The 14170-nt window shown below is 42.8% G+C and overlaps 1 protein-coding gene across 5 annotated transcripts in view; it reads right to left on the bottom strand.

Moving 5' to 3' along the window:
• EYA3 (EYA transcriptional coactivator and phosphatase 3) overlaps positions 1 to 14170 on the bottom strand; it is a 471672-nt gene that overhangs the window by 199788 nt on the left and 257714 nt on the right. For all 5 annotated transcript variants that reach the window (XM_073564579.1, XM_073564578.1, XM_073564576.1 and 2 more), the window contains one exon: positions 137 to 314. In XM_073564579.1, coding sequence (XP_073420680.1) covers positions 137 to 314 — 178 coding nt within the window. The remainder of the gene's footprint in view (positions 1 to 136; positions 315 to 14170) is intronic.

Raw genomic sequence — 14170 nt, 5'->3', positions numbered from 1 at the left:
ATGGTGCTATATAAATGAGTAAAAAAAAAAAAAAAAAAATGTGGTATGTATTCTATTTAGTTTATGGAGCCATCATAATAACCATGTGTTGTATCTCCACTCTTCAATAACAGGATTATTTGCAGAATATACATACCAGAAACTGGTCTTTGAGCAGTCTGTGCTGAAGATGTTGAACCGCTTTTATTCTCTTGAAAATCTGATGTCACCATGCTGTTCTCCGCAGTGCCAGCCGATGTTGCTGTTGTGAAATTTTGATTTGGATAACATTGTTGATATGGATTTTGTCCAAGGATTGTATATGTGGGATATTCCTTGAAAAAAAAGAGTTAAACATGAAATATTCTTAGTCTGGAAAACTAAAGTTTTATACTTTAAACTGAAAAAATCAACCCGTCAGACCATTGGTGGAGACAAGGCATCTGTCCATGTACAGTCATGGCCAAAAGTTTTGAGAATGACACAAATATTATATTTTCACATGATCTGCTGCCCTCTGGTTTTTATGAGTGTTTGTCAGATGTTTTTATCACATACAGAAATATAATTGCAATCATATTATGAGTAACAAAAGGTTATATTGACAGTTAGAATGAGTTAATGCAGCAAGTGGCCAAGTTCTCCAAAAAATATGACATAGTTGTCATGGGAGATTTCAACTATCCAGACATTTGTTGGGAATCTCTCTCAGGCAAAACTAACAGGTCAAGGAAATTCTTATCCTCTCTTGCTGACAACTTTATCTTCCAAAAGGTAGGGGAGAACACAAGGGGAACTGCTACCTTGGATCTAATCCATATAAACAGGGAGGAAATGGTTGAGGTGGTAAAAGTGGCTGGGACCCTAGGAGGTAGCGACCATGCTATTTTAGAATTTTGGATAACTAGAGGAGGAAGACCTGTGAAGACTCAGACGTCAAGGTTAGATTTCAGAAAGGCAGATTTTAAGGGATTCAGAAAGAGAATTGGAGGGATCCAATTGCTGGATATTCTTAAAGACAAAAATGTCCAGGAAGGATGGGAAATCTTGAAAAATGAAATTCTCAAAGCACAATTGTTAACAATTCCGAAAAGAGGGAAGAATAGGAAGCATTTAAGGAAACCAGGATGGATGAACACAGAACTTAAGCACATGCTAAAAAGGAAGAAAGAAATGTTTATAAAATGGAAAGAGGGAGGCATATCTAAAGAAGAATATAATGCTGTCTGCAGAACCTGCAGGGCACAAATCAGATTACCTAAAGCTGACAATGAATTGAGGCTTGCAAGAGATGTCAAAAGCAATCATAAAGGATTTTGGGGATATGTCAAAGGTAAAAGAAAAGTCAAAGATGCTATAGGATTTTTACAGGATGAAAATGATGAAATGGTAAGACAGGATGTTGAGAAGGCCGAACTTTTAAATTCCTATTTTGCATCTGTTTTCTCTCAGAAAGGAAATGTAACCTCAACTGTTCTTCACTGTCCTATTAAGGGAATAGAAGAATCCAGGATATCTATAAACAGAAAGATAGTGAGGAAACACTTAGCTAACCTAAATGAATTCAAGTCTCCAGGTCCAGATGAATTACACCCCAGAGTACTGAAGGAGATAGCAGAAAAAATTTTTGAACCCCTCTCCATAATCTTAGAAAATTCTTGGAGAGCATATGTTGTTCCTATCTTCAAAAAGGGGAAGAAGGTGGACCCAGGCAACTATAGGCCGGTGAGTCTGACTTCTATACCAGGAAAGATCTTTGAACAAATTATTAAACAACATGTATGTCAGTACCTAGATAAGAATGAAGTGATTAAACAGAGTCAGCATGGATTTGTAAGTAAAGTCATGTCAGACTAACTTATTTCCTTCTATGATGGAATCACTGATTGGGTGGATCAAGGAAATGCTGTAGATATAGTATATCTTGACTTCAGCAAAGCAATTGACAAAGTATCTCATACAATCCTTATTGAAAAAATGACTAAGTATGGAATGGACAAGGCAACTTAGGTGGATTCATAACTGGCTTAGTGATCGGACCCAAAGAGTGGTCGTAAATGGCTGCACATCCAGTTGGAAGAATGTCTCAAGTGGGGTACCACAGGGCTCTGTCCTGGGCCCTGTATTATTCAACATCTTTATCAACGATTTAAATGAAGGAATTGAGGGTAAACTGATTAAATTTGCTGATGACACAAAGCTAGGTGGGATAGCTAATACTAGAGAAGAGAGAGAGAGGATTCAAAAAGATATAAATAAACTGGAGCAGTGGGCAGCAACTAACAGAATGGTTTTTAACAGGGAAAAATGCAAAGTACTACATCTGGGCAATAAAAATGAAAAAAGCATATACAGAATGGGAGGAATAGAGCTAAGCAACAGCACATGTGAAAAAGACTTGGGTATACTAATAGATCACAGACTGAATATGAGTCAACAGTGTGATGCAGCAGCAAAAAAGGCAAATGCAATTCTAGGATGTATTAACAGAAGCATACAGTCTAGATCACGTGAAGTCATTATTGCCCTCTACTCCTCTTTGGTCAGACCTCATCTGGAATATTTTGTTCAGTTTTGGGCACCCTATTTTAAAAAAGACATCAACAAACTGGAGCAAGTTCAGAAAAGATCGACCAGAATGGTGACCGGTCTGCAAACCCTGTCTTATGAGGAAAGGTTGCAGGATTTGGGAATGTTTAGTTGGCAAAAGAGAAGACTGAGAGGAGACTTAATAGCTGTCTACAAATATCTAAAGGGCTGTCACATTGTAGAAGGATCATCGTTATTCTCATTTGCACAAGGAAAGACTAGAAGCAATGGGATGAAACTGAATGGGAGGATACACAGATTAGATATTAGAAAAAACTTTTTGACAGTTAGAGTGATCAATGAGTGGAACAGGCTGCCAAGAGAAGTTGTGAGTTCTCCTTCAATGGAAGTCTTCAAACAGAGGCTGGACAGACATCTGACTGGGATGATTAAGCGAATCCTGCTTTGAGCAGGGGGTTGGACCAGATGGCCCAGGAGGTCCCTTCCAACTCTATGATTCTATGATTCTAAGTCAATATTTGCAGTGTTGACCCTTCTTCTTCAGGACCTCAGCAATTCTCCCTGGCATGCTCTCAATCAACTTCTGGATCAAATCTTGACTGATAGCAGTCCATTCTTGCAAAATCAATGCTTTTATTTTGTCTGAATTTGAAGGTTTTTGTTTGTCCACCCGTCTCTTGATGATTGACCACAAGTTCTCAATGGGATTAAGATCTGGGGAGTTTCCAGGCCATGGTCCCAAAATCTCTATGTTTTGTTCCCTGAGCCATTTAGTTATCACCTTTGCTTTATGGCAAGGTGCTCCATCATGTTGAAAAAGGCATTGTTGATCGCCAAACTGCTCTTGGACGGTTGGGAGAAGTTGCTCTTGGAGGACATTCTGATACCATTCTTTATTTATGGCTGTGTTTTTAGGCAAGACTGAGAGAGAGCCCATTCCCTTGGCTGAGAAGCCACCCCACACATGAATGGTTTCAGGATGCTTGACAGTTGGCATGAGACAAGACTGGTGGTAGTGCTCACCTGCTCTTCTCTGAATAAGCAGTTTTCCAGATGTCCCAAACAATCGAAAAGGGGATTCATCAGAGAAAATGACTTTACCCCAGTCCTCAGCAGTCCACTCCCTGTACCTCTTGCAGAATATCAGTCTGTCCATGATGTTTTTTCTGGAGAGAAGTGGCTTCTTTGCTGCCCTCCTTGAGACCAGGCCTTGCTCCAAGAGTCTCCGCCTCACAGTGCGTGCAGATGCACTCACACCTGCCTGCTGCCATTCCTGAGCAAGCTCTGCACTGCTGGTAGCCCAATCCCGCAGCTGAAACTCTTTTAAGAGACGGTCCTGGCGCTTGCTGGTCTTTCTTGGGCGCCCTGGAGCCTTTTTGGCAACAAGGGAACCTCTCTCCTTGAAGTTCTTGATGCGATAGATTGTTGACTGAGGTGCAATCTTTCTAGCTGCGATACTCTTGCCTGTTAGGCCATTTTTGTGCAGTGCAATGATGACTGCACGTGTTTCTTTAGAGATAACCATGGTTAACAGAAGAGAAACAATGATGCCAAGCACCAGCCTCCTTTTAAAGTGTCCAGTGGTGTCATTCTTACTTAATCATGACAGATTGATCTCCAGCCCTGTCCTCATCAACACCCACACCTGTGTTAATGGAGCAATCACTGAAACGATGTTAGCTGGTCCTTTTAAGGCAGGGCTGCAATGATGTTGAAATGTGTTTTGAGGGATAAAGTTCATTTTCTAGGCAAATATTGACTTTGCAAGTAATTGCTGTTAAGCTGATCACTCTTTATAACATTCTGGAGTATATGCAAATTGCCATTAGAAGTGAAGCAGTAGACTTTGTAAAAATTAACATTTGTGTAATTCTCAAAACTTTTGGCCATGACTGTACAAGCATCAAAATATAGAACAACAAGTTTGTTGTAGCACAGTTTGTTCTCATTTTCTAAGACACTACACCTGACTGTGTGGGGCATCTTACATCGCTTTCAAACACAGACTGAGCACGGGCTAGCATTTTGGTATTGCCGCGTTCAGAATCGCCCGATCTATCATTATATAAAAAGAATTAATCTGATTGGTAAGCATTGTAACTAGAAAAGAATCCAAATGCCAGAATTACTTTTTTTGGTCGCTGCAACATTGCAATATAATGCAATAATGGGCGATCAAAACATTGTATCTATCCTAATATGGTATTAATAAAAATGTCAGCTTGGCACACAAAAAATAAGCCCTCACCCAGCCCCCGAAAAAAATGGCGACTTTTATTTATTGTCCGGTGGCTCTGGCTGAAGGGACGACGTGGGATATTAGGGATAGTAGTCCGGTAGATCTGGCTGACGGGATGATGTGGGATATTATAGTGAATGTGGCTATGCGGAGTGGGCAGGGCTCTACACTCAGATATATATATATTCATTATAATTTGTTATAACTAACCGTAGTTAGTTGCTATGCCCGGGCAGCGTCGGGCTCTCCAGCTAGTGGAAAAATAAAGTTATGGCTCTGAGAAGAAGAGGAGCAAGAAAAGGGAATTGCAAAATCGGAAATATCCCAGGTCCTTAAGGGGTTAATTAACTCATTTCCTTTACTATATGTGCACCAGTTTTCTGATAATCTCTCTCACTGGAGGTTTTATGGTATGTACTTGCTTTCCATGCAACAACTTAATGGTGAGCCTCTGGTTGTTTTGTGCCATCTGATGAGGCAGAGCTATTGGGTGTAGCTAGGACCACCTGAACCAATGCTGATAATGGAGATATGTCTCAGACTACCACAGACCACCTGTAGAGATTTACCGGAAAGTAGTCTTTGCCAAGCAGACAATTACATCTAAGATTTATTGAAAGAAAGATTGTCTAAACATACTCTGCAATATATGCGGTGTTGTGTCATTGTGTTGCAATCTTGGAAAATTGCATACTATGGCATGTGTGGAAGGGGATGAATTGTTAGGGAAGGTTATATCGGATTTCTTATATTAATTGTAAACACTTAAAAAACTAGTCGACTTAAAAATTAAAGAGACAGTTATGCTTTTTTTAAAAAATCAATACCACGTGAAAACAAGAAATTTTGTATGATATCTTCTCAGAGAAATCGGCTTCTTTCTTCAACAGGACAGAACGATTCTAAGTTACTGGGTTAAATTCTGTAATCAGTGAAAGCAGATTTTTACATTACTGAGACAGGGGATGAAAGTTAGTTTTTAGGAGATTTTATGTAGAAGGGAGTGATGAGTAGCTCTGTCTTTAGCACCTCTTTACAGAGTCTTTTCAGTATCAGTGACAACTGTCATCATCTATCTCAGTAGTGGAAAATCGATCTTCGCCGACTACAGATTTTACCCAAGAACTGAGAATTTTGAAAATTAATTATCAGTCCAAGAAAACAAAGAATGAAGCTAATATCTCTTATAAGATATATTTACCTTTTTTACTATTTTTATGTGTACTATTGAAAATCACAATTACTCTTTAAAACAAATTTTCTTGAGATAGGAAATGACAGTTGCCGCTCATCGTTACCGTATATACACACCTTCTCAATCAAAGCGTTTTCTTTATTTTCATGACTATGAAAATTGTAGATTCACTCTGAAGGCATCAAAACTATGAATTAACACATGTGGAATTATATAATTATCAAAAAAGTGTGAAACAACTGAAAATATTGTATGTCTTATATTCTAGGTTCTTCAAAGTAGCCACCTTTTGCTTTGATTTCTGCTTTGCACACTCTTGGCATTCTCTTGATGAGCTTCAAGAGGTAGTCACCGGAAATGGTTTTCACTTCACAAGTGTGCCCTGTCAGGTTTAATAAGTGTGATTTCTTGCCTTATAAATGAGGTTGGGACCATCAGTTGTGTTGTGCAGAAGTCTGTTGGATACACAGGTGATAGTCCTACTGAATAGACTGTTAGAATTTGTATTATGGCAAGAAAAAATAAGCTAAGTAAAGAAAAATGAGTGGCCATCATTACTTTAAGAAATGAAGGTCAGTCAGTCCGAAAAATTAGGAAAACTTTTAAAGTGTCCCCAAGTGCAGTGGCAAAAACCATCAAGCGCTACAAAGAAACTGGCTCACATGAGGACCGTCAGAGGAAAGGAAGACCAAGAGTCACCTCTGCTGCGGAGGATAAGTTCATCCGAGTCACCAGCCTCAGAAATCGTAGGTTAACAGCAGCTCAGATTAGAGACCAGGTCAATGCCACACAGAGTTCTAGCAGCAGACACATCTCTACAACAACTGTTAAGAGGACACTTTGTGCAGCAGGCCTTCATGGTAAAATAGCTGCTAGGAAACCACTGCTAAGGACAGGCAACAAGCAGAAGAGACTTGTTTGGGCTAAAGAACACAAGGAATGGACATTAGACCAGTGGAAATCTGTGCTTTGGTCTGATGAGTCCAAATTTGAGATCTTTGGTTCTAACCACCATGTCTTTGTGCGACGCAGAAAAGGTGAATGGATGGACTCTACATGCCTGGTTCACACCATGAAGCATGGAGGAGGAGGTGTGATGGTGTGGGGGTCCTTTGCTGGTGACACTATTGGGGATTTATTCAAAATTGAAGGCATACTGAACCAGCATGGCTACCACAGCATCTTGCAGTGGCATGCTATTCCATCCGGTTTGTGTTTAGTTGGCCATCAGTTATTTTTCAACAGGACAATGACCTCAAACACACCTCCAGGCTGTGTAAGGGCTATTTGACCAAGAAGGAGAGTGATGGGGTGCTACGCCAGATGACCTAGCCTCCAGACACCAGACCTGAACCCAATCGAGATGGTTTGGGGTGAGCTGGACCGCAGAGTGAAGGCAAAAGGGCCAACAAGTGCTAAGCATCTCTGGGAACTCCTTCAAGACTGTTGGAAGACCATTTCCAGTGACTACCTCTTGAAGCTCATCAAGAGAATGCCAAGAGTGTGCAAAGCAGTAATCAAAGCAAAAGGTGGCTACTTTGAAGAACCTAGAATATAAGACATATTTTCAGTTGTTTCACACTTTTTTGTTAATTATATAATTCCACATGTGTTAATTCATTGTTTTGATGCCTTCAGAGTGAATCTGCAATTTTCATAGTCATGAAAATAAAGAAAACTCTTTGAATGAGAAGGTGTGTCCAAACTTTGGTCTGTACTGTATATATGTAATCGATATTATACAGTGTATTACATATTTACAATTTATTACAGTTTTTTGTGTTCTAAAGCTGTATTCCAATAAATAGATATTATGTTCTATCTAAATGTCTTGATTATTGGATCATAGAAATGATTAAATGTCTGATGTTCACATTGTACTACAATAAATTTTTCACTTAAATATAAGCAATATATGTGGGAGTCGGAGTCGTGGAGTCGGTGTAAGGGAAATTGAGGAGTCGGAGTCACAGGTTTGATTTACCGACTCAACAGCCCTGCGTATAAGCCGAGATTTTCAGCCCATTTTTTAGGGTTGAAAGTCCCCCTCTCTGCTTATACGCGAGTCATATACCAGGGGGTCGGCGATGGAGGGGGCGGCGATGGAGGGGGCGGCGGGGGAGGGGGTGTCAGGTCATACTTACCCCTGCCTGGCGCGGTCTCTGCAGCCCCCCTGCTTCTTACGATCTCAGGCTCCTTCCTTCAGTGGTCACATGGTACCGCTCATTAAAGTCAGGAATATGCGCATATCTATGACTTTAATGAGCGGTACTACGTGACCGCTTAAGGAAGGAGCCTGAGACTGGGAGAAGCGGGGCTGCAGAGACCGCGCAAGGAGGGTGTAAGTATAAGCTATATTCACCTGTCCCGGGTCCCTCGCTACGCGCTGCTCTGTCCTCTCCTCGTCCTCTGTCTGTGATGTTCAGGTCAGAGGGCGTGGTGGTTAGTGCACGCCGCGCCCTCTGCTTGAACGTTATCGACAGGACGCAGAGGAGAGGACAGAGCGACGCGCAGCCATGGAGCGGGGATCGGTAAATATTGCCAGTGCCGGGGGCCTGAGCCACAGGTGACATCAGAACCTGTCACCGCCTGCTCAGGACACCGGCACCGGGCCCCCAGCGACGAGAGGTATGTCTTTTTTTTTAGATATATATTTTGCAGCGGCAGCAGCAGCAATATATGGAGGCATAATTATGGAGCAGCAATATATGGGGGCATAATCTATGGAGCAGCATATGGGAGCATAATTATGGAGCAGCATATGGGGGGAAAATTATGGAGCAGCATATGGGGGCATAATCTATGGAGCAGCATATGAAGGCATAAACTATGGAGCATCTTTTGGGGCCATAATCTATGGAGCATTTTATGGGGGCATAATCTATGGAATATTTTATGGGGCAGCATATGGGGCATTATTAACCTTTGTGCAGCATTATATGGTGTGTATTTAGTATGGAGCATCTTATGGGGCCACCTTGGACTGTATGGAGCATTATATGGGGCTCCTGATTCAATATGGATATTCAAAAACATTTAACCTACTGATGTCTCAATTAATTTTACTTTTATTGGTATCTATTTTTATTTTTGAAATTTACCAGTAGCTGCTGCATTTTCCAACCTAGGCTTATACACGAGTCAATAAGTTTTCCCAGTTCTTTGTGGCAAAGTTAGGGGGGGGGGGGGGGGGTCGGCTTATACACGAGTATATACGGCAACTGGAGAGGGTGTGTGAAAGGAGGAGCTACAGGCAGAAAGACATTCTGCTGCATGTTCTCCTGAAACAATACTTAGGGTATGTTCCCATGGTCAGTTACGCTGCGGGTTGGACGCTGTATACCTATTGTGAAGCACGGGGGTGGCAATATCATGCATTTTCTCTGCAAAGGAACCAGGACGACTGATCCATGTACGTGAAAGAATGAATGGGGCCACGTATCGTGAGATTTTGAGTGCAAACCTTCTTCCATCAGCAAGGGCATTGAAGATGAAACGTGGATGGGTCTTTCAGCATGATAATGATCCCAAGAACAACGCCAGGGCAACAAAGGAGTGGCTTCGTAAGAAGCATATGAAGGTCCTGGCGTGGCCTAGCCAGTCTCCAGATCTCAACCCCATAGAAAACATTTGGAGAGATTTGAAAATCCATGTTGCCCAGCAACAGGCCCAAAACCTCACCGCTCTAGAGGAGATCTGCATGGAGGAATGGGCCAACATATCACCAACAGAGTGACAACCTTGTGAAGACTTACAGAAAACATTTGACCTGTAATTGCCAACAAAAACATAGTTACTGATAACATTATTTCTCAGAGCCCATGACAGCACCACGGAGAGGGGATCAACCCTTCAGGGACAAGAATCTACAGATAACAAGGGCGGTACGTCTCCTCCACCCCAGTTGGTTTACAGAGCATCAGAGGGTCTACAGGTTAAACAACAGAACTATAAAAACATTATAATACTGCTTCTCAGCAAAACACCGTGCCTATACAAAAACACTCTACAAACAGTAAAAAGTGCTCACCACACACGTGATGGGAGGGAATAAGCGGGAGCGGTCATGGGCTCTGAGAAACACAGTTATCGGTAACTGCATTTTTTTCTATCCCCCATGACAGCACCACAGAGAGAATTACAGAGATTGGTAGATTAGGGAGGGACCACAGCCTGATGAACCCTTCTTCCGAAGGTTAAGTCAGACGCAGAGGCTAGGTCTAGTTGAGAGTGTTTAAAAAAGGTTGAAAGTGATGACCAGGTGGCCGCCTTACAGATCTGTTCTATCGATACCTCAGACCTCTCAGCCCAGGAGGTCACCATTGCTCCTGTAGAAAGAGCTCTCAAATCGTCCAGGATGGCGTTCCCACTAGATGAATAGGCCAGGGCAATCACATCCCTTATCCACCTTGCCAGGGTACTCTTGGATGCTTTGAGTCCCTTCCTGGGCCCCTGGAAACACACAAAGAGATCATTCCTTCCTACACACTTTGGTGCCTCTAAGTATTGAACCAGTCATCTCTTCACTTCAAGGGTGTGAAACCTCTTCTCTCCCCTATTCCTAGGATTTGGGTAGAAGGAAGGACTACATCTTGGGACCTATGGAAACGCGATGCTACTTTAGGTAAGTGGACCGTGTCAGGCTTTAGGATGACTATCTTCCAGAAGTTTTGTAAAAGGTGGTTCTGCAGATAGGGCCTGAATATCGCTTACTCTACAGGCTGATGTTAGTGCTACCAATAGAACAGTTTTTAACAATAAGATTTTTAGAGGGGCTGAATCAATAGGCTCGAACAGGGAACCTGTTAGTGCAGATAGTACTAGGTTTAGATCCCATGATGGTAATTTTTGACTAATTATTGGCCTAGACCTAGCAGCAGCTTTTATGAATCGTGCTATCCATGGGTTACCTGCTACATCATGTTTATATAGAGCGCCTAAAGCCGCTACCTGTACCTTCAAGGTATTGACTGCTAAGCCTTGTTCTAGACCTTTCTGTAAAAATTCAAGAATTTTAGTAACCGGGATCCCATCCTGGACTCTTACCTCGGAGGTGGACAGGAATTTTTTCCAGGTTTTCCCATAAGCCCTTGTAGTGACCAGTTTTCTACTTTTTTGTAATGTAGTAATTTGGTTCTCCAAAAAAACCCTTTCCCTCAGCAGTGCCCTTTAAAATTCCATGCTGTTAAATGGAGGTTCGTTGCCTGAGGATGTGATACTGGTCCCGGAGATAGTAGGTCTGGAAGATCTGTTAGGATCTAAGGGTCGGTGATCGATAGCATCCTCAGCCAGGAGAACCAAGTTCTTTTCGGCCAGAAAGAGGGCATTAATATTCTTGTTTTGCCCTCCCTGACTTTTCTTATGACTGCAGGAATGAGGATGATTGGGGGAAAGGCATACGTCAAGCCCTTAGTCCATGGCAGCATAAAGGCATCCAGGGCCCAAGGTTTCCCCCAGGGTTCTAGAGAACAGAAGGCTTCCACCTTTTTGTTTTTGAAATTGGCGAACAGATCTATGTCCGGGGTTCCCTACATCTTTACAATCTGCCAAAAAGCAGACTGATTTAGAACCCACTCGCCCTGCCTCAGTTGAGTGTGGCTCAGAAAGTCTGCTTTTGGCTCTCTGTCCCCCAAATGTGTAGTGCGGAGAGGGATAGCAGGTTTTCCTCTGCCAAGCTGAGGATTTTGGAGGATGTATCCATCAGGGCTCAGGACCTGGTTCCCCCTTGATGGTTTATATAGGCTACCGACACTTGGTTGTCTGAGAGTTTGCAGATGTGATGACCCCATAGAGAAGGTAGGAAGCGTGATAGCACATATCCCACTGCCCAAAGTTCTTTCTGGTTTGAGGAAGCCTCTAGGATCCTGACCCCTCTATTCCCCGAGCAACCCTGCTGTCCATGTGTGCTCCCCATCCCATGGGACTGGCATCCGTGGTGATTATGCCTGATTTTTTTGTTACCCAGGGGACCCTGTTGTGAATTCTCTTGATCTGACTTCTGAGTCGGGGCTCCCTCTGGTGGTTACTGCGGGTAGTGGAGCTGGCCGGGTTGACAGAAGTCTGCCACCTGATGACGATGATTGGAAATCAGGGGTTACTGACTGGGAGGATATAAGTGAGCAGGCTTCCCTCAGTTGATGCTGGTGATTGGTTTCTTCCTGTGCATTTTGAGGTCTGCTGTCTCCTGCCTGATCCTGCATTTTTCAGTTAAGTTGTTCATTTGCTAATCCTTTGCATCTGATCTTGTTTTGCCTCTTTCTGCTTTGCTGTGAGGGTTCAGCGTGCTCCCAGCTGGGGCAGTGCTGGACCCCGCTCCATATGTTACAGCTTGTCAGTTTGTTCAGTCCCCTGTGATATTAGTCTCTTTTGCTTTGTTGCCAGTTCACACCAGAATGCTGATATAGTGGGGGAGAGGTCGTGAGACCTCAGTGTTTTTTGTACATCAGACGTGTTGGATTTTTTAGGGTTTTTGCGTCATTGCCGACAGTGTCTTTCCTTTCCTATCCTATCTAGACAGTTTGGGCCCCATTATTTGCTCAGTCTATTTTCTGCCTGTGTTTGTGCCTCATCTTGTCTCACCGACAATATATGTTTGGGGGCGATCTATTTCTTTGGGGTTCTACTCTGGGGCAGTTTAGATTTCACCTTTCTTGCTTTAAGCTTCGTTAGTTCTCAGGCTGTGCCGAGGCGTCTAGGGCATTGTAGGTACGCCCCACAGCTAGGATTAGGGGTCTGCAATCCGCTAAGTTACTAACCTTTCTGGTTTCCTGGTGGCCTAGCCTATTCCTGCCATCCTCCTCGGTGACCTATTCATAACAGGATCCCCCTGGATAGGTTGTCGGTATTCCTCCACCAGGCCAGGGAATGAATAGTTCTTAAATCTAGAGTAATGTGACCCCCTAAGTGACCCCTTAATGCCGATTGGTTTGCTAATATATTGTATAACAGCAAGTAAGATAAAATATAACTTTTAATACATAACTCTAAATTAATCAAACCTAAAGTGTCACCAAAAGTGATTAAAACGAGATGCCCATACATTGGGTAATCCCCAAAGGATAATTGAATGCACCCAAAAGCATCAGATAGGAGTATAGAATGCAGTTAATGTAATAACCAAGCAGCAATCTATATATATTGGATACAGCATAAAAAATAGCAAAATGCCATAGCCAATTGCACTCATATGTTTATATACTGGCTAAACCAAAAAAAGGGGGAAGAGGTTCATAGCCACAAATAGATGAGAATAATAATAAAAAAAGGGACAATCTCACCAATATTTTGCAGACGGTCAGGAGTCTCCAGGGATACTCATCATACATATGGATTATCTGATCCCCAGACTCCTGCCCTGACAAGGGCAGTCCACAGCTAGCCCTAAATTGCACAAGCCCTACACTTTCCCTTCAAGGAGCGTCCCAACGCGTTTCATTCAAGTAATTCTTCAGGGGACTAACTTGTTCAAAAGTGCCACAGTGCTAAAGCGAAGATACACATCCTCCTGCTCTCAATACTATCTGCTGTCTGCAGTGAGCGGAGGAAAAAGGGCTTATTTATATCAGGGCGATCCACACAGCCCCATCATAATTAATTCAGTGAGTCACACATGTATACTCACTCTCACTTTACATATCAATTGTCCTCCATTATGTGATTCTTCCCCAAGGTGCTCGCCACAGTTCACATTAGCTCCGCCCCATGACATCACAAAGCAAAGCGTCATGGGTACAGAGCACTCACTGGTCAAAGACGCCACACTTCCTGTGAAACCAAGATGGCGGATGCCCCACTTCCGGTGACGTCTCAAAACACAGTAGACGCCCTTCGGGATGCCCCACTTCCGGTAGAACCAAGATGGCGGGTGCGCCACTTCCGGTTGGCATGCAAAAGCCGTCTCTGGGAGCGCATTATGTCTCACTTTCATAAAAGCACATAGCGCGGTGCCATAGCACTTCGGTGAGCCAAACCGCATTAAGCCCCACTTCCGGGGAAGCATATAAAATGGTGCCGCCCCACTTTCAATAGGTGGAACCGCATCAAGCCACACCTCCTGGAAAAAAGTGCCACCCACAACAACAGCGCAAAAAATAACGCTGGCAAAGGGAAAATAGCACGCAAATTAATACAAAAACACCCCCGGTCTACCAGAGCAGAGATGAATTTAAATAACATCCAGATATAGTGGTAATTCAGTGATAACGATT

The sequence above is a fragment of the Dendrobates tinctorius genome, unplaced genomic scaffold (genome assembly GCF_039654945.1).
Source record: "Dendrobates tinctorius isolate UK_male_01 unplaced genomic scaffold, ASM3965494v1 ptg000015l, whole genome shotgun sequence".
Lineage (NCBI taxonomy): Eukaryota > Metazoa > Chordata > Amphibia > Anura > Dendrobatidae > Dendrobates > Dendrobates tinctorius.
This window is presented reverse-complemented; position numbering and strand designations above follow the sequence as displayed.